The following is a 20,671-nucleotide window of genomic DNA, read 5'->3' on the forward strand; positions in this document are numbered from 1 at the left end:
TTTGCCCCATGAATGATGGTTAGATCAAGTGAAATTCTGACTGTTTTTTCCCAGTCTTTTCTGTTTCCTTTTTAGTCCTTCTCCAGAATAAATTCAGAGTTATCTTTTGCAGGTGTTCATGATGTCTTCATACATTTGTTATTCCTGAGGTTTTTGCCTTGCATCAAGTTAGAATGTTGGTCCTACTTCCTTTAGCATAACTTTACTCTGTTCCTTTTCTCAATTATCATCAAGCAATCACCTGTGTAATTATTGGAGAAGCTTTTTTAGTCCTACAATAAAGTTTAACTAATTCAGTAATTTAAACCAAGCTAGAGATTTTATGTGACAGAGAATTTGGGGATTCATTATCTCAAAGGCATCAAATAAAATGTGCTCTAACAACAGAGATTTTTTTTCTCTTATTCAGTTTTTATCTGGTGGCCTTATGTGTATTTCTCTTATGCTCTCAGGTGTTTCCAACTTTTGCTTTGTTTGGTGGAATTTTAAAAAGTTTTAGGAAATTGTAAAAAGAGGGGTATATTTCTGTGACGATTTCTGAGGTCAAAGTAGATTGAAGCAAAACAAGTGCAACAGTCTGACATAAACAGGGGGCAGTAGATAATTTTGGTAAAAATTGTTTATTAAATTGTGTTCTATAGATGGCCTTCCTGACGACTTTATTAACAGTTTAGAGAAGACTGAGAAAGACAAATATAAAATTACCTTAAAGTATCCCCACTATTTTCCTGTAATGAAGAAGTGCTGCATTTCAGAAACCAGGAGAAAAATGGAATCTGCCTTTAACTCTAGATGCAAAGAGGTATGTTGTGTACTGGCTGTTCTACAGTGCAGTGGCAGAGTTGAAATAGGAGCTAGACATTCAAATGTTAGGTTTGAGCTTTGCGCATTATAGAGTAATTTGAAATCAAAACTTATCCGCGTGATCTTTAACAATGCCTTCCCCCAATTTATTCTGCTATACTTCTGAGACCTTAGAAGTTGACAATCTGCCTCTGTGTGCATATTTGTATGTATCTTAATGTTCAAGTGGTTCTGTTAATAGACATGGGGTTTTGATGTTCTGTGAAATTTCCCTACAATGTTCTGCAGATGCTTACAGACATTTTCCTCACAGAAAAGAATGTCTGATTGTGGCTTCTGTTGTCCTTTGGGATTCTTCAGAATAGAGAGTGGTTATTTAAGTACAGGTTTTAATTATAAACACAGATGATTAAATGTTAAATCCAACAGATTGCATATGTGCAGAACTAGACAGGTACAAAATAAAAAAAAAATTGCAAAATAGAGGATATGTCATGCAGACAATTGTACCAACCATGCATTAGAGAGCAATAGCAGAGTTGATATTTTGTGCTTGAAATGCTTGGAAGTGTGATGAAAACACGATAAGATAAAATGGCATCAGGAACTGAACACTCTGCAAGTCAACACATATAAAGAGATTTAATGATAAAACTGCGTGACAGTCTTTGAATCTAGTGGGGGTTTTTTTTAACTCTGACAAATCACACTTTTCCAAAACTAGAGGTTTACTCAGTTATGTTTTCAGGTTCTTGAGGATTCTTCAACACATTTAGGTCAGATTCTGGGGGTGTCTGTTTCAGATCTTTCCCTGACTGCTATTGTTAGAGTGGCAAAAGAGGAAAATTTGCAAACCACCTTTGAATGTTGGCACGATAATTAGCAATCTGTCTTCATCACTAGCAAGCAATTAAGCTTGCTGCCAGAAATTTCCTTATTGTCTTTTCACATGTAAATGATTGATAAAGGAATTCAGCTCTTCACAACCTGAAAGAAAATGGTGTATATTTTGATTTACTAAAAAAGATAAGTTGTTACAATGAGGAGTATAATGAATGAGGTCGACTAGAAAACCAGCTACCTGCAGACACTGAGAAGAAGCATTCCAAGAATCTAGCTAAATTTAGGTTATATAATATTTTAATCTGAAAGTGTTTATTTGAAATATTTTCTATTACATAGGATTACAGATATTATTGAGATAATTGTTTTGTTAACATGTGTTTTCTGGTTTCATTTTACAAATTTGCCTACTTTCTCTTTTAGGAAAACACAAAAATTCTGCAGCAGTTGCTCCCACTAAGGGCAAAAGTAGCAGAGCTTCTTGGTTATAACACACATGCCAACTTTGTCCTGGAGGTAAACACTGCCAAGAGCACAGATAACGTAACAACCTTCTTAGGTTTGTTCACATTTATAAGCAATACTTGTATATTTAATGTAGTAATGTGTTCCCTTAGCCAAGATGAATTTAAATACATAACTGGGTCACAGCACCCATGACATTTAGTCAGAAAAGGAACTCTGTTGCCTCTGTTCTGGCATATATATATTTTAGATCATAGCTATACAAATGAAGTTGTTCCAAATCAGGAAGCACAAGGCAAATTCTGAGAATAACTGTTGTGTGACAGTCAGTATAAGCAAGTGATAAAACCTTTCTCTGCCCCAAAATGCAGTTACCCTAATTTAGAACCAGAGTAACCTGTGCATCTTAAGCAAGTTTATCAGTTCAAGAGGCTGCATCAGAATTGCAGCTTTTTGTTCCCCATTTTTTTTTAATCTGTAGTTTTGGTGTCTTTTTCTGGTACAGCTACATTAAGTATGACAAAACCTTACTGTATGAGATGATGCAACTTCCATGAGCTGAATTAAAAAATTATATCTGGAGTGCTGGATTAAGTCTGGAATTTAAAATCCCTGTAATGGAATTTGATCTGAAAACAGAGATATCTTGAACATTTTAAACATAGCAGTTTATGAATGAGTTTGAAGTCACCCTGTTGATATCAGTGAACTCTTGGATGTAGAGTTAATCTCTGCTTCCTGATAGCTCCACTGAATAGTATGTGTTCCTTTATTACTGTGTCCTAACACCAATTAGGAGTGTATATGGATGTATTATATAAGTAAGCCCCCACAAATAAATCAGTACAAAAATAAGGTATATTTGCTGGTGGTGGGGTGTTTTTGTTTGTGCTTCAATAAAGATGTTCAAGTGCTCCTCTTTCTAAACCTGTAATTCTGTTGCATTTCTCCTGAAATGTTCCTTCATGGGATCAGATCCATATTTGGCAATACCAATTTTCAGTATACTTGACAATTAACAAATACTTAGGCTTAATTTATTATTAAATGTTAGGGTTTTTAAGTGTACTTGAAGTATTTTAGACTTTCTTTGTTATATTATTGTAATTTTGAAGCTGACACACATAAGTTAGCATATATGCTTCATGATAATTCTCACAGAGGGAGAATATGCATCAAATTAATTGCCACTTTTTATTTAGTTCTTTTGATGTATCTTCAGCTACAGGCCTGACAATGTGTTTTCATCTATTTTGTTCCTATATAATCATGTTTTAAATCAAATATTCATAAGCTGATCTTACTTCTGGGAGGAAGAGCATTCTCTCCTATGACATATTCTGAATTTAGCACAGTACAAGCTGCAAACAGTATTTCAAGCATGCAAATGCATTTAGTGTGTTACAGCCTTCCTAGAAACACGAGTAGTAATTCCCAAATTTTACACTGTACATATCAACAATGAACATTACTGTGAATTCTTAATGAAAAAAGTTTTTGATAAACCAGAAATACTTACAAGAGAATAAGTACAGAATGTACTGTATGGAAGTGTCAGCAAGCTTAAATATTTTATATTCAATATGTCTGCTTCCAAGGAAAGTATATTGGAAATAATTTGAATCATAGACTTGAATATCCAGAGGCTTTGCTAGTGTAGAAACCAGCCATCCTATAGTCAAGAATTCTTGGATCTCTTGGATTTTTTATAGGACTTTAACAAGAAGTATTGAATTTTGTGTTGCACTTCCTTCCAGTAACTAACAATAGTTGTAGTCTTTGGCTGTTGCTAAGAAATGTATGAGGAATACTGACATTATATGACATAAAATCAAAGGATTCAAGCATAAGTATCTAGTGTTACTTTACGTTTATGATAGCTTGGAAAAATCTAAATTTACCTAAACCCTTCACACCACTCTTTGGCCTACATGGAATCTACTGTATCATTTATAGCATGCCTGCAATTAAGACTTCTTGGGACCTAAGAAAACAGATGTTGCTTGTTGTTGGTGAATGAATGGGAAACACCCATTTTATAGAATTCTTATTTTTATATCTATTTTCTAGAAATAGATAAGGAACATGGAAGTTGACTCCAAGCCAATCTTTCTTTCAGATGATTTGAGTAAAAAGCTAAAGCCTTTGGTTGAAGAAGAAAGACAGTTCATTCTAGATCTGAAGAAGAAGGAATGCAAAGAAAGAAACTTTGACTATGATGGAAGAATCAATGCATGGGATCTTCATTATTATATGAGCAAAACTGAAGAGCTGAAGTATTCCATAGATCAAGAAAAACTGAAGGAGTACTTCCCAATTGAGGCTGTTACAGAAGGCTTACTGAATATTTACCAGACACTGTTGGGACTTGAATTTGAGCAAATAGAAAGTGCTCATGTTTGGCACGACAGTGTTACTCTTTATACAGTAAAGGATAAATCAACAGGAGAAATGCTAGGTCAGTTCTATTTGGATCTTTACCCCAGGTAATGACTTACTCTTTTGCTTACATGTTTAAAATAGAATTTGTCTTAATGGGTTGCTGCTTGTTTAATTAAAATGAAATGCATTTGGAAGTAAATATATGTTCCACTGACAAGATTAATACTGTGTTCATTAAGTTGTCCTCTTGACTGTATTCAGGTTTTTTACACTTTTTAAGTACTTCCATATTTCTTGCTTATATTCACTTTTATGAAGTGTGGCTACTTCATATTTTTGGTAGTACTCCCCTCTAGTCAGTTGTCCATAATTTTTTTAATCTGTGAGCTTTTCTCCTTCCTAGCTTACTACTGAGTTTTAGTTTTTATTTCTGTTGAAGTATTAGTGCAGCCTGCCCAGATCAGTTATATTCTGTCTGCTAAGAGTTCCTAGTTCCTCCCAGCTCCTCTTTACACTTAGTGTATTTTCTACCCTGTTGTCCAGATTGATTAATCAAATAGATCAATATCAAGAATAGATTCATGTTGAGCACACATTAATATTTACTTCCATGTTGATCTCTGTAGCTCTCCAGCTGTCTTTGTAGCTATTTACAGTATCATCTGTGTTTTGTCAAAGATTAGGAGACTAGACTGGTTTGACAGGATTTATTCTGGGCTAGTCTTCTTTGACTATTTGTCTCTGTTTTTTTGTTTGCTTTGGTATAGGATTTTTTTAGATTAGTATTTATCATTTTATAAATTTTCTGACATTCTTTTTTAATATAAGCTGATTTAAGGTTTTCTGGCCTAAGAAAATTAGGGTACTCAATATATATAGTAGTACATAAATGTTTATTTTTATGGTAACATAGCTATCTCTTTCACCTGTTTACCTGCTTCCACCTTTATGTATCTCATGCATATATAATATATATATGTATATATATTATGTATATCATGCACTGAGGGTGTGTGTCAGTAAGAACTCCTCTGACTTAATCTGAGTATTTAACTGAAGAGTTTAGGGCAAAATTTTCAAAGTAATTTTTCTTTAAACTCCTACATCACAGTGAAAATGCAGTTTACTGTATTCTTTTGTCTCCTGTAATAAAAAAAAAATTGCATCAGTGAACAGAACCTATTTCATCCTGTTGCAGTAGCAGTTTAAAACACAGTTGGCTTCTGAAGTATATATACATTCAGCTTCTCAGTGAAAACCAGATTCTTTTAAGTGCTGCTGGGAATCTTGAAATGTTGTGATTTCAGTATGAGAGTAGAAGGGGCTTTTTTTCCCCCTTGTGCTTAGACTTAAGACTTACTGAGTCTTAGAAGTCATGGAAAGATGTACATTTTTTGTGTAAAACCTTGTGTACAGACACTGATTGTCCCTGTTCTTGAATAGGCTTCACCATTCTGGTGAGCAGGCTTGTGGTTTGAAGATAGTATCTGATGTATTTTCTTACACAGAGAGGGAAAGTATGGGCATGCAGCCTGCTTTGGTCTACAACCCGGCTGTCTTCTCTCTGATGGCAGCAGATTGATGTCTGTAGCTGCTCTGGTAACCAATTTCACAAAGCCAGCATCGGATCGTCCATCATTGCTGCGACATGATGAAGTAAAGACTTATTTCCATGAATTTGGTCATGTAATGCATCAGATATGTGCACAGGTTAGTGATGTTTCTACTCCAGTGTAAGACTTATTTCTTTCTCCACTGTCTCAAAGCTAGGTATAGTTCTGTTTTGTTGGTTTCCAATTTTTGTAAAGCACATATGCAGAGTTCTGTTTTTTTTTTTTGAAGCGTTAGGTTGGTTTTAGTTTTACTATTTATTTAAGACTGAAGCAATAGATACACCATTTTATGAAAAACATTTTTGTAGGAACATGTACATTTGCATTTGCATCTTGCAGGAGTCTATTCACTCATCCCAGGTACAAGTAAAGTGAAGAAGATGCTCAGTCATGGCTTTCTTCAGACAGCTGTTTATTACTTCTAGTTTTGTAGAGGTATGGTATTAGAAACCAGGTATTAAAAATAAAATAATGCTGCTATTCCTACGAATGAAAATAATTTCTGAAGCTAGATGATCTGAAGCATTTTGGCATTTAGTGCTGTTGAGACCTATCACTCTTGACATCACAAGCATAAAACAGATCTTGCCTAAGCTATAATATTTTTTCATATCTGACAGGTTAGGTTTATTGCAGTGACCAGAAAGAACTGAAGGTAGTTTCAGGTTTTCCATCAAGGTACTAATAAAGTTGTAAAATTTCTGTTTTCATTTTTACTTACATGTAAAATTGATAATGCCAGATGATAAATTTATTATTAGCCCAATGAAAATTTTATATTTCAGAAAGAGATGAGTGTGAGTATTCACACACCAAAAAATTCACATCGTTAATTACAAATCCAGATTTTGTGTAGCACTTCCTTCATCTTAAGTATAAACAAATACAAAATAATAACATCAAGGAAAAATTACCTACATGAGGTTTTAATTCTTGACCATGATCCTAGAGACTGGGACGGCAGAATAAAGAAACAACATCATCACAAAGACTTATATATCAAATCCAGAGTTAATAATAGCTTAGATATTTTTGAATCATCTTAAAGGTTAAAATTTAATTATTATTTTATCATCTTCACCCTGTGATATGTGTTTCTGGTATCAAAAACTGAGGTATAAAACCTAGGCAATATAGAAAGTGTTTATAAGTGTAACACATTTGGCATTGGTGTAAAATGGTACAAAACTGACTGCAACATTTTGGCAGCCAGTGAGGGTGTGCCTCAGTGTTTTGGAGTCCTTTCAGGGCAGCTGAAGTCAACAATTCCAATGCCTATGTACTTCATTTGCTCTGGAATTGCCTGTTTTCCAGTTGTCTCTTGTACTGCTCTGATGTTTCCTGTGTGCCAAGCTACTATGCTCACTTCTCCTGTATTGTAGCTATTTGTAAGTAGCTATTTGCATGCAAACTTGCTAGTCCCACGTAACAGCATCCATATATTCCATAGAATTCATGTGTACGAAGCACTGTCTTATTTCATATGATGATCTGTTTAGGCATGTTAAGGCTTTGCAGTTAAATGCTATGCAAGGATGAGGCTGGGAGGAATTTGTGAGCTGCTGGTAAAGGTCTGATTATGTAATATACTGGAAAAGTGAGATATAGTATTGGAGAGTGAGATCAGGGCAGGGCGGGAATTTGTTGGTGGTGTTCAGGGAGCGCTCTTGAAGTAACTTGTACCAAATATCTGATGTTTTTTGTTAGTGTAGTGCCCTTGGGTATGGATAAAGGAAGATATCTGAAGGCCATTTGCTTTTTGCTCTAGCCACTTTTATCACCATTTCTTCCCTGAAGCTGGTGCTTCCTAGCTTTTCTTCAGAGCTGCTATTCAGCAAGGACAGTAAGAAGGGCCAGTCTACAACTATGGATTTGAGCAGCCTACAAGAGTAGAGGAAAGTTTTACTCCTTTTGCATTGTACTTCTGAACACATGAGAGGAAGACATATGCATGTGACACAGATGTCAGTTCAAGGTTCTGTCATGTATTATACATGCTTTCTTTTGTAATCCTGCAAGAAAGTTCAAAAGCCTGTAATTCTGTAAGGATCTATTTCCCAGCAGAGGATGGGGTGTAAGAATATCAACAGCTCTTAGAGAGGACAACAGAAAACTCTTTTTCTTTTAGCAGTTAAAATGTTTTGTTAGTATGTTGATGAGAAGGAAAAAAATTTAAATTGGGCTGGCAAGAGGAGGTAGACTTATTACAAAACAAGGATGGAGTGATGGTAGGAAGGCTCTGCAGAGGGATCTGGGCAGGCTGGATCATGGGCTGAGGCCAATGGTGTGAGGTTCAACAAGGCCCAGTGCTGGGTCCTGCCCTTGGGTCACAACAGCCCCAGGCAGTGCCACAGGCTGGGGCAGAGTGGCAGGAAAGGACCTGGGGGTGCTGGTGACAGCAGCTGGACATGAGCCAGGGTGTGCCCAGGTGGCCCAGAAGGCCAATGACATCCTGGCCTGGATCAGCAATGGTGTGCCCAGCAGGACCAGGGCAGGGATTGTCCCCCTGTGCTGGGCACTGGTGAGGCCACACCTCAAATCCTGTGCCAAGTTCTGGGCCCTCAGGTCAGGAAGGACATTGAGCTGCTGGAGCATGTCTGGAAAAGGGCAACAGAGCTGGGGAAGTGCCTGGAGCACAAGTCCAGTGAGAAGCAGCTGAGGGAGCTTTTCTCCAGTTCAGTTTAGCCTGGAGAAAAGGATGCTCAGGGTGACCTTATTGCTCTTTACAACTGTCTGAAAAGAGTTTGTAGCCAGATGGGGGCCAGCTCCTTCTCCCAGGCAGTCAATGACAGGATAAGGAAATGGCTCAAGTTGCACCTGGGAAGATTTAGATTGGATATTAGTATTTTTTTTCTCTGAAAGAGTTGTAAATCTTTGAAATGGTCTGCCCAAGGAAATGGCGGAGAAATTTAATTTTAAAAGTGTTACTATTATTGGTCTGTTCAAATTATTCCTTTTCCTGTGATTTAAACTGAAATTTTGACATCTGAAATATTATATTCTGCTAAAAATCTTGGCTTCTGTTTTAATTTAATTCAATTACTTTTTTTTTCCCTAGACTGACTTTGCAAGGTTTAGTGGAACTAATGTGGAAACAGACTTTGTAGAAGTACCTTCACAAATGTTTGAGAACTGGGTGTGGGAAAAAGAGCCACTACAACAGATGTCAAGACATTATAAAGATGCAACCCATGTTGGAGACACTCTCCTGGAGAAACTTGCTGCCTCTAGACTTGCTAATACAGGTATCTCTCTGCCTTTTCTCCCCACAGTATACCTATAAAAGTATGTAATTTAAAAAACTGACAAACATAAGAAGCCTATTAAATTTCTTCTGTGTGTACACTTAGCACTGTCTTTCTGGATTTATTTGTGTGGGTACCCCACTAAAAAAGGCTGTGGTGATGGATAGAACTCTTTGCAGGAACAGTAGAGCTCTAATTTTTCAGGCCACCTACCTTTCCTATCCATGTAAATTTTTACCTGTAAACTTTTTTCATTTAAAATTGGTGGTGTGGGTGGTAGGTGGAGGATGGTAGTCTGTTGTAGTCTGGTGTGGTTTTTGTGGTTTTTTTAGTCTTAAATGTACTCATGAACAGGCACTGTGCAAGACACCATATACCTACACGTATTGCCTACATTTGATTTGCATGCACACTTAACAGATATGGAAGTTACTTGCAAATTTATTGAACAGACATAACATGTCGCAGACAGCATTGTTGTAGACCTAACATATATCTCCAAAGTAAGACTGTAATCTCATGTCATTATTCTATCACTCCCACCTCTTTATTCTTGTAATCAGAGTTTCCCATTTATGCTACCAATTCATCCTTAATCTACTCCTGTTTATTTTGTACTGCTTTTCGTGAACGAGGAGTCTTTGTCCTTGCAGCTTGCACAGATTCTAGCTGTATAAGCATTTTGTCTGAGTAAAGGTTCATATCTTGTAGCTTCTTCAAAAAAGCTTAAATTAAAATTTGCTTTTAAAATATCTGCTTTATTTTAGTTTCGATCTATGAGTAATATTCAAGAAGAGGGGACTTAGTGTGATAATTCCTTTATAAAAACTATGCTTTTCAACTCTTTGTAAGTGGAGTAATTCAGATGGACTTGATGTAACTTCAAAATTCTAATAATTTACTGTGCATGTTGAGATCTTTGAAGGAAAGATGCGAATGAAACTCCAGCTATTTTGATGCTGGTTAATGAAATGTTTTTGCCCAATTAGGCCTTCTAACCCTCCGTCAGATTGTTTTGAGCAAAGTTGACCAGGCACTGCATACAAAGCTGTCTGTTGACCCAGCAGATGAATATGCTAAATACTCTATGGAGATTCTAGGAATTCCTGCCACCCCAGGTATGTCATGTATGCCCAAATGGTTCAATTTAACATGCCTTTATTTCTCAGTAATGCTTGACATACAAAAAACAGGGCTGTTGATGCAATAATCTAATTTATAAAGCTGCAATAATTATTTTTAAAATTCAGGTGGTCTTAATGATCTCTTCTGAAGGAAGATTCTGAAGGTAAGTATGAAACTGAGCCTTTTGCAGGATACAGTTTAGAGTGACATGATGTGAATTTCACTTTAGATGTTCTGTCACATCTGTATTAGATGTACAAATAGGCTAAAATGGGAAATTGAATGTCCTTTGTTTTTAACAGACTATATTCAATAATTTGAAGCATACTCAGACCCTTTATGCTAAAAGTTTCAAAGTAGTTGATGTGAATTCCTTATTAATTTAATGTTGAAGTATTGTATGCATCAAAGAAATAACTGAATTTGATTTCAATAACTTGATGTTAATCTACTTTTCAAGGAACAAACATGCCAGCTACTTTTGGACATTTGGCAGGTGGTTACGATGGTCAGTACTATGGATACCTGTGGAGCGAGGTGTTTTCCATGGATATCTTTTATAGCTGCTTTAAGCAAGAAGGAATAATGAATCCAAAGGTAGATGGTATACTTTTTGATAAACTCTTCTGTTGCACTTTGTCTCTGAAACCACATTTATTGCCATCATGATCCCTAAGTATAACATCTCAAGTACTACTTCTGTACCTGTCAAGTTCAGATCAACAACAAAAAAGGTGTAAAAATAACTTTAAGAAAACCATTTTAAAATTTCCAAGAGCACTTGAATTTTAATGTAGTTCTTACATCACCATATATTTAATACTATAGTACTTTTGAGATACTGGCTTGCCTTGTCTAATGCCTCCATCTGAATGAAAAAACATTCCTCCGTTGCAAGAACAGATGCATATTCATATGCTGTGAAACCTGTATGGTAGTGGTGCTCTGTTTCTTTTACATTTCCATTACATTCAGTGTACCTCAACAATATGGCTTTTTAATGTAGTTACTATTTAGAAAAAGGAATTTGTTTTGATGTTTCTCTGTCACAACACAAGGTCCATTTTGAAGTCCAAATCATTAAGAGGTTCTAGATTTACTGGGTCTTTTTATCCCTAGAGTAATTCTCTTCTGCCTCCAGCAGAGAAAAAGGATAATTAGTGATGTGGTTAGTAGTCCTGCCACTTCTAGCGATGTTTTTTAGAGATTATAGTACTAGACTTGAGTTGAGGTGCTGCAGGTGATATAGATGAGTTCTGTCATGGGAAAGACCTTTTGGGTTTCCTCGTCTTCTTAACTGTGTTCTTGATTCAGCTGCCAGCACAAGTTCTTCCTTTTGATAGAAGTACATAAGAGAGAAATAAACAAAAGAGTAGAAAATGCATGGTTGTCCTTTTCCTCTCCTGGAATTTGCCTTCATTCCTTCCTGTACTTATCCCAGCAACTAGAACTTGTAGAACCCTCTAGAGGATGGAGGCAGTAAACAAGATTGCATTTTGATCTGGACAAAAAGGAGAGTTGAAAGAGATTTGGGATGGGGTAGGACTGTGCAACTGAGGTGGTGGTTAAGGTCAACAAAGCCCAAAAGGGGTTTTATGAAGAAAAGCAGCCAACTTCACAGTTTGAGAGAAGTGACGTAGGGTTTGAAGGTTAAGATTGACCTTGAAGGGATAGGGATTCATGACAGGTACATCTGAAAATAAACATACCTGCTTATTCATTGGGAATATCATCACTCATAAATAAGAGCAGTAGAGAAGAAATGTCAAGTTAAATGAGTATATAAAATAACTTTTGATGGAATGTTGTTCATATTGATCTTAAAAATGGTATTTCAGGAGGGGTCAGACTTGCTGGCTTTTATAACTGCTAGCATTTGGGACGGATGGCTAAGGGTGCTGGTGCCAAACTTGTGGAACTTTGTGTCAGTTTTTTTTCTGGCATGCCCATATCCCTCCAGTGCCATCACCCTTTTGTTCCATCAGTTTTACTCTCTGCTCTCAAAAGTCCGATTTAAGTGACTGTATAGTCAAAATCCAAAGCTATAGTTTGGCAAAATGGCTCTGTTACCTTTACTTCTCCTGAGGGATGTCTTTTATTCTGATTTTTTTCTGAGAATTTTTGTTTTCTTTCCCTGTGTATGGGAGGCTTTGAGAATAATTTAATTATGCTAAAAGTGAATATTTTTGTGGAACAGCTGAAAGACAGCTAGTGCCTCTTTTATTGTGAAGCCTAAGCCTCTTTTGTTCTGCCAGACTAAGAATTGAGGCAGAAAGATGATTATTTATGTGTGTCGCTCAGTCTCTGGCATATGTGCTCACAAACACTTTGTGTGAATGCTGATAAAACTTCAGGGATAGCTGTGGAGATTTTTTCTCTCCCTCTTCAATGCTATCTTTTCAAATTAGTTATCTTTTAACCCAAATAACTGTGATAGCATCCTACAAGATGAGACAAACATTTCTTTATAAACAAATCCTAGGTACCAGTATGTTTTTTGTAGTTACTCCTACTTCATTATATCTAGATTTAGACTAGTCTTCTGAACAGCAGACAAGGAAAATGGTTAAGGTATTACTAGACTTATAGAAATTTGGCTTACTTCTTCCATTTTGAATTAAACCTCTCCACCTGTTTTGAGCAAAAGTTATACAACCTAATTTCAGAGACTGAATGTGTTAAAATTCTTTCACAAACAATTAATTCTATCTTAATTGGTAGCAAACCTCCTCAGCTACATCTTTTGTTTTCTTAAGTATTGGTAGTTATTGTTTCCTAGCAACATATGGGACAAAATTACATGAGAGGAAGAAACTAAAGGAAAAATCCTAACCCCCAACAAGTCATGAAGAAGCAATGTGTTCTTGTTGAGTTGCGGGAGAAGTGTGTGCATATACACAGATTAAAAGGAAAAACATTGTCTTCTTCAATATCAGAAGCATTTGGGATATGCACAAGCAAAATAACATTTTCTCATTTGTAGTCATGTCTCAAGCCCAGAATTCTCGAGATATATACATTTCTTAAAATTCAACTTCTTGTTAAGAAATTCCTCATTACTTGTTTTCTCAGAAACTTCATTTATTTTTTGAAAGGAATCCATTTTTTCCTGAAGTAAAAATGTTTCTTCCTGAAATTAAAAGCTGAGTTAAGCCTCATTTTCTGTAAGATACTGTTATAGGTGTGTTAGATATGTTTGTATGTATGATATGTACAACTGTGTATATTATATGGGTGTAAGTGCCATGCCATTCCACAATGTCTTATCTCATTCCACCTGTCTTATCTCTGAAGTATCATCTCTGTTATCCAGAGATTCAAGAAAGAGAAATCATCAGTTAGAGAAAGAATGTTGGGTTCCCTCTTCCTGCCTGTCAGGAAGGATTACACAGGTAATCCTTCACTGAAGATTTTGAGGAGGTTGTGTGTTTGTTATGCGTTATAGAATGTCTTCAGACAAGTTGTGATTATAGCTTCAAATACAGTGTAAAACCACAAGACACATAATTTCTTTAGAACTGGTCAAATTTCTGCTCTACTGAGTTCTTCCCAGATCTGAATTATACTTGTGATATATCCTTATTTGGTACTAGGAAAATCTGGAAGGAGGAAAGTTGTTTTTTCATGAATGGATTTTTAAATATGTAACAAATACAGAAATAGGGGCAGTGAGCAAGATAAGAAGTACTAACATTCTGCTTTACCTTCTGTCAGGCTGGGATGAAATACAGAAACCTCATTTTGAAACCTGGAGGATCTTTGGATGGAATGGATATGCTACAAAATTTCTTGGAGCGTAAACCAAGCCAGAGAGCTTTCCTATTGAGTAAGGGATTACATGTTCAGTGAAGTTATGATTCTTTTGTAAAGGCATATAAGTATGGAATCAGCTGGAAATGTCAGTGTATTTCACATTTTAGCAATGTATTACTTCAGGGAAACTGGGTCATTTTTTGATGATTTTTTAAATTGTATAAATAAAAATGTGACTTTTAAAACAAAATTCCATAGGATTACAAAATTCAACATTGGGGGGAAAAGTTCTGAGATGTGCAGAAGCTGAGGAGATTGGATGATAATTTAAAAATTTTTTTATGAAGTAATACTAATTAATACTAATCAATATGAGGACTTACTGCCATGTTTTTCTTTTAAAAGATGCACTTGAATTATGTCTTGTGAATTAATTTTAAAACTGAAGGGGATAAAAAGAATACAACCAGCAATAAAGGAAACAGATTCATTCTTATTCTCTATTCTCTATTGTATTGATGGTTCACCAGTGTCTCTGTTGGATAGGAAGTGTGTTTGATTTTGTCACTGTTTGAATTCAGTCCAGCTGCCTGACAAATTTCAAGACTAAGAACCTTTACAGCAGAGGTTTTGTGTGGTACTTTTAGACCTAATTCAGATGCATGTTAAATTTTTGTACCATTTATATACTTACAAAGTATAACTAAAAAGGAAAAAATCAGCCAAAATTGGTGATTTTTGCAGGTATTCCACTACTCTTTCTGTTGATGACCACAAATCAGGTCTTTGTTTTCCAAATTATATCAACACTAGCATTGAAATACTGCACTTGAGCAGTTTTAATGGCTTCACCTAATTTCTTAAGTATTTTGAGATGCAAATAAGGAAGAAGCAAGATATCCCTGACGGGAATGATAAAAGCCCGTTCAAAGTTTTCCTGTTCCTTTGCAGTGTGGCATGCAAGAGATGCTACAAAAAAGTGCATTAGATTCAATTATTTCAGCTGTGAGAGTGTGAAAGTAATCAAGGAATTATTCTGCAGTTTTTCTGCAAAATCAGGAAAAATTAGTCTTACAAGCCAACTCTACACCATCCAAATAAAGCTGTTAATCCGAGTGCACTTGTCTTAGGTACCATATCTTACTGTGGTTTTACTATTACAGCATGTATATGAACAGCTTCTAAATTTTATTTACTAGCCAGTACATTTTAGACATTAATTCACAGTTGTAAACATGGTAAGGGTCTATAGTTTTTTGCTCAACAGTGAGATAAGAAAATGGGCCTGGTCAACTCAAAAGACTTTTTTCAGCAAAAGAAAATGGATATACTTTGGGTCGAAGCTGTCAATTTTTTCTAGGGGAAAAAGGCTGAAATTGGGATTGTTCTCACAATTTGTGAGCGTTTCTCAAAGTGAGAAACTTTTTGCATTTTGTTTTTTACTAAAGCATTGAAACTGCGGAGTTAAAAATTAGCTTCATTAGTTTCTGAAGTGGAAAATCTGAATGGATTTATCTTTTAACTGCACTGGTTAGACGTGAGGAATTGTAACTACTTGTAGCCAAAACAGATTAACTCTAGTCTGTCCAGACCACATAATTAAGTCAAATCTAATTCTTATAGTCAGTTAAAATTTTAAACCACAGTTTTGCTGGGCCATATAAAGACAATACATGGATATCACATGTGTGAGAACATCTTGGACAGTATTTAGTATGGCCAGAAGAGAAAACTGAGAAAACTGATGGGTACAAGATTATTCCAAAACCTTTGAATATTGCCTTGATTGATTTCCCTTACATTCTCTTGCTTTCAGTATGTTGCTGTCTTTTTGTGCATGTTTAAAATTCTTGTGATTCTTATTAACATGGTTTTTTCTTTCACATTGTAATGATAGCTCCGAAGAATGAAAACATTGTAAAAAATATACTAAGTGATACTTTCCCCAAATGAATCTGCAAATCTAAGCAATGGAACCTTTATTAAGAAAAAAACACAGTTTTTATTTTACAGTTGGTAGGCAGATTTCCACATGAGGGAGACCTTTCTCTGCATAAATCAGCAGTCTTGGCCCAAGGTAGATAATTGTAAGTATAGTAATTATAGGCAAAAATATGTGGTGATAAAAAGTCATGTGATTTAAAAGTTAGATTTAGAACAGTACTGATGGTAATTATGACAATTTAATTGACTTTTTAATTTCCTGACTCTTTAGTGTGTGTGCTTATATGTTGTACAATGTTGAGTAACCAAGATACTGAAGAGCGGGAGAACGTCTGCTATTACTTGTTTGTGGAAATGCCTGCATGATTGTACAGTTATGTTAACAGCAAATAGATATCCATGTGTGTAGGGAAGAAAAAACTAAACCATATTGTAACCACAAATGGCAGTGTTATGTTCTATATCTGTTCCCAAAGAATAGGATTTACTGTAATTTGTTTTTGTACAAGCCAGTTCCTTCATCAGGCAGTAATTAAGTCAGATCAGCCTATGGCTAACACTGCACTCAACAGAAAAGACTAATGGGTATGTTCTGAAGTGCTTATGAAAATCTTGATGTGGTAACATATGAAACTTGTCTGCTAAGTTTTATATTTGCATCCTGGAGCCTTCTGAATTAGATTGGGGTTGGATTAAATTACTTTTTTTCTTCCAACTAAAACTTACTCTATGATTCTATTAAATTGATGTTCACGTTTTTATTCTAAAGACGTGATTTTGGAATGGAAAAGTAACCTGGTTTCTGTTTTTGCACCTGTCTATAACAGGCATAAGGCTTTGTAAAGGAAAAGCTTTCTCTGACGCTATTCTAAGGCTGTGACATGGAGTCCCCCAATAAAACAGGGAATACTTCTGCTTTGCAAACATGAGTTAATGACCTTGACACTGCCAGAAACAATCACATACATGAAATCATGCCAAAACATAGGTATCTGACAAAGCCTAGCCTGTTCTAGAGCTGCTAAACCTAGGCTTCCCCTGAATTGAATTTCAAAACTATGAAAGCCTGAGTTTATTCCAACCCAACTTTAAGTATTCACTATAATAAATGAAGAAGTAATTTGTAGGCTTTTTTCTGTAACAGACAGCTTTTAAAGTTAATATCGTATCTTCTTAAAATTTCGCTGTGTTTAGGATTATTATTTTCTTGTATTATAAATTTAGATTGGACTTTGGCTTCACAACAAAGGCCTCACAGGAAAGGGTAAAATCAGAGACTCAGGAGAGAGTGCCTATTATCCACTGAGTAAGTGGATAAAAGGCAATGGCTTTCTCTTTCTCTTGCTTCTTTGTAAAGGACAAAATGGTTTGAGCATGTAGCTAGGTTACAAGACGGCCAAGTGATGGATTTAGCAGCTGCTACTGCCTACTTGTCTGACAGAGGTCCAGCATGTATGCTTTTTCTGGATTGCCTGCAAGTCATGTGGTAATTCTTACATAAATGGTAAAAACAGTCTGAGTAAGAGATTTAAACTTTCCTCTCTAAGATGTGGTGGCTATTAGTTATTACATGTCTCTCTGAAAAAATGAAACAATATCCAAATACCTTTTGGAGGTAGTGCAAGGTAGTTGAATTAAATGGAGATTCCTGGAGGGGTTTTCGAGAAGCATAAGAGTTGTTTGCATGATAACTGATTACTGATGGGGGTTAGAGAGGCTAAACATCAGCTGGTTATGTGGTACCCAAAAAGCAAGGAAAGCAGTTAGGTGGAAGGATGAAGTTGGAGAATGGTGTTTTGACAATAGCTGTAGAAGGGTTGAAGTGGATGTTAGAGGCAGATAACAGGAAGAAGACTAACTTGATGCATAGTGATTTGTGAAAGGCTGTTCAAATGTTTTTCATTGTTTTATGAATTAGAAACAAGACATGTTTTTCTAGGAATAAATTTGTTCTTACTTGCAAGCCAAAGGACATGAGACTGGCTTGTTACTTAAGAACTTGACTTCTTCCTGACATCTGGAGATTAATTTTTTTTTTTTGCCACTATTTTCTTCATTAATATATTTTAAATAATACATCCTTATGGTGGAAGGAAAAAAGTTTTTGGGGAAGTTCAGTTTGTGGGGTGTGTGCCAGAAATCCTGTATAGCTAATCACCACTGGCGTGTAAAAAGTGTAGATGATACTAAAGATGCAGTCCCAAACAGCAGTCAATCTATTTTAGACCTCATTAGAATAGATACAGACAAATTAAGTAAATGAATTGGAAGTAAGCGGTTGCCTAGAAATCAAGAATCGTGACCTAATTTTGTTCAGTATTGATTAACAGAGAATGGACTCAAACAATACTTGCTTGCTTTATACTACTGATGAATTGAAAAGGTTAAAAATCTCAGTGTTAAAAGAATCAAGGAGTAAAATTATTGGGAAAAAGATTGTGAATAAAAAGTTGTATGTCTTTGAGATTCAATTGGCTAAAATCCCACAATTTCACAACTTAAAAATCCTTGTGAAAAATTCTAAGATCCAATCTGGTCACCAGTAAAAACAGCATTTAAAAATAAACGAAACAGAAGTGTGTGGTCAGAAGTAGGAAATAGTTATTAAATGAGGAATTTTAAAGTGTTAAAAATTATAAAGAATGCTAAGACTGTCAAGGCAAAGAAAAATGGATGAAAGCATTATAGCAAATAATATAACTTAATGTGTTAAAAACAAATAAATGCCACTTGTGTTACAGACCCTTCAGTTGATGGAAACGCTAATATGGCAAATGACAACCAAGACAGTTTTTAATTCAGTTCCTCTTCTGCATTCACAAAGAAGCAAGTGATGTAATAATGTCATGTGAAAACAATGGGGTACTTTCCAGTCTATTAAGTGAGGAGCACATTAAGCAATATCTACTAAGAATAATCATTGTGGCATGAGTAGAGTTGGATAACTTGTATCCTCCAAGCAAACAAGAATTAGTGGTGAGGAAGCTTTTCCCAGTGCTATTAATTTTGGGGTAACTGGATATATGTCATTATACTAAAACACTGCTAATGAGTTCTAGTCTTAAAACTAAATAGGTGACTATTGGTCACATAGATTGAAATCCAACTTCAGTGAAACAGCAGGAAGCATAAATATTGTTCTATCACTGAAGAGCTAACAGTGAGTATAATTTACAGAGTGCAAATGATTTTATGGAAAACAAGTTTTTTTAGACAAGTCTGATGTAATCATTTTTGGCCATTACAACCCTGTTGAGGGCGATTGTAGAGATTTATCTATATGATTTAGTGCTGCATATTTTCATTAATGACACTATATGATATCAATAGAGGTTTCATAAAATGGATTAGGAACAGCTAACTGTTGGGAGTATTTGTTGGCATAGAATTACCACTGAACAAGGTACAGTGGTCTAAGTACTTCAGGCATCACACAGGAATATAAAAATATAAAACAATAATATAAAATCACTGGTGATAGAATTTGTAAGGAATTGACCAAAAAAAGCAGTCACGATAAATTGTTTAGATTGTTTGAAAACTTTTGGCATTTTGATGTACCATGAGCAAATGAAGGTGCAGCATGCCTGTAGCAACTACAATGTAGGTTAAAACTAAAGCTTGGATGACTGTATCCTGTAAATTCATTACTTCTGAAAGTATCTGGAGGCTAGTTACAGTAGCCAGTTCAATCAGAATTGTTAGGAGACTGTAGCAACAAATGGTTAGACAAGCTCATGATGGGTGAGCATGAAAATACTGTGTAGAAACACGTACCTTCTGCATACCACTGCAGTAAAATGGGCAAAGCAATTGCACAAAATTTTGGTGGCTTGCTTTTTAACTGGGGCTAGTAAGCCTTGTTATTCCAAATAAACAGAGATGGTTGTAGATGTAGATGGTTCTAGTTAAGCTGTGGAACTCCTTGCCAAGGATAGTGTAGAGGTGGTAGTTTTATATTACTTCAAAATAAAACTCAACACAATCCAGTCTTAGAAGCCAGTGGAGGGTGTGTAAAAAAATAAAACCTTTTTCGTCTTAGGAAGGACCTTGCAAAGTTGGTGGTGGAAATAAAAAGAATATCCAAGATTTTAACATGTATTGCAGTCCTATTCGCATTTCTTTTGGGCGTCTGCTTTTAGCCACTGCTGGAGATAGGATACTGTATCAAAGGAACCCACTGCTTGGTCTAGTATGAAGACTGGAGAAAGAGCAAAAGATGACTTTTAGTCTCTGGGTATCACCATCACATATTAAAGACTCCTTAGTAGGAGAATGTCAGCCAGAAGCTAAGCCAAGTCATTTCAAAGAGAAAACAAACGCATTTTTAACAGCAAAGAGGAGTCACAAACTTTGTGAGCAGTTTGTCCCAATAGTTAGTCTGTTCTTAATGTCTTTAACTCAAGACAAGTGAAACATCTTCTAGGTTCACCAAACACAATGATTTAGATTTCATTCATTGTAACAGGGTGAAGCAGAATGGCTGGTATTATACAA

General features: G+C 35.6%; 1 protein-coding gene across 6 annotated transcripts in view; it reads left to right on the forward strand.

Moving 5' to 3' along the window:
• NLN (neurolysin) overlaps positions 1-14,726 on the forward strand; it is a 34,622-nt gene extending 19,896 nt beyond the window's left edge. For all 6 annotated transcript variants that reach the window (XM_032744527.3, XM_072922105.1, XM_072922109.1 and 3 more), the window contains 8 exons: positions 642-802; positions 2,071-2,206; positions 4,232-4,598; positions 6,003-6,204; positions 9,166-9,352; positions 10,342-10,470; positions 10,938-11,074; positions 14,192-14,726. In XM_032744527.3, the coding sequence (XP_032600418.1) occupies positions 642-802; positions 2,071-2,206; positions 4,232-4,598; positions 6,003-6,204; positions 9,166-9,352; positions 10,342-10,470; positions 10,938-11,074; positions 14,192-14,326 (1,454 nt within the window). In that variant the 3' untranslated portion in view covers positions 14,327-14,726. The remainder of the gene's footprint in view (positions 1-641; positions 803-2,070; positions 2,207-4,231; positions 4,599-6,002; positions 6,205-9,165; positions 9,353-10,341; positions 10,471-10,937; positions 11,075-14,191) is intronic.
• Positions 14,727-20,671: the final 5,945 nt, after the last annotated feature.

Source organism: Taeniopygia guttata, chromosome Z (assembly GCF_048771995.1).
Source record: "Taeniopygia guttata chromosome Z, bTaeGut7.mat, whole genome shotgun sequence".
Taxonomy (NCBI): Eukaryota; Metazoa; Chordata; class Aves; order Passeriformes; family Estrildidae; genus Taeniopygia; species Taeniopygia guttata.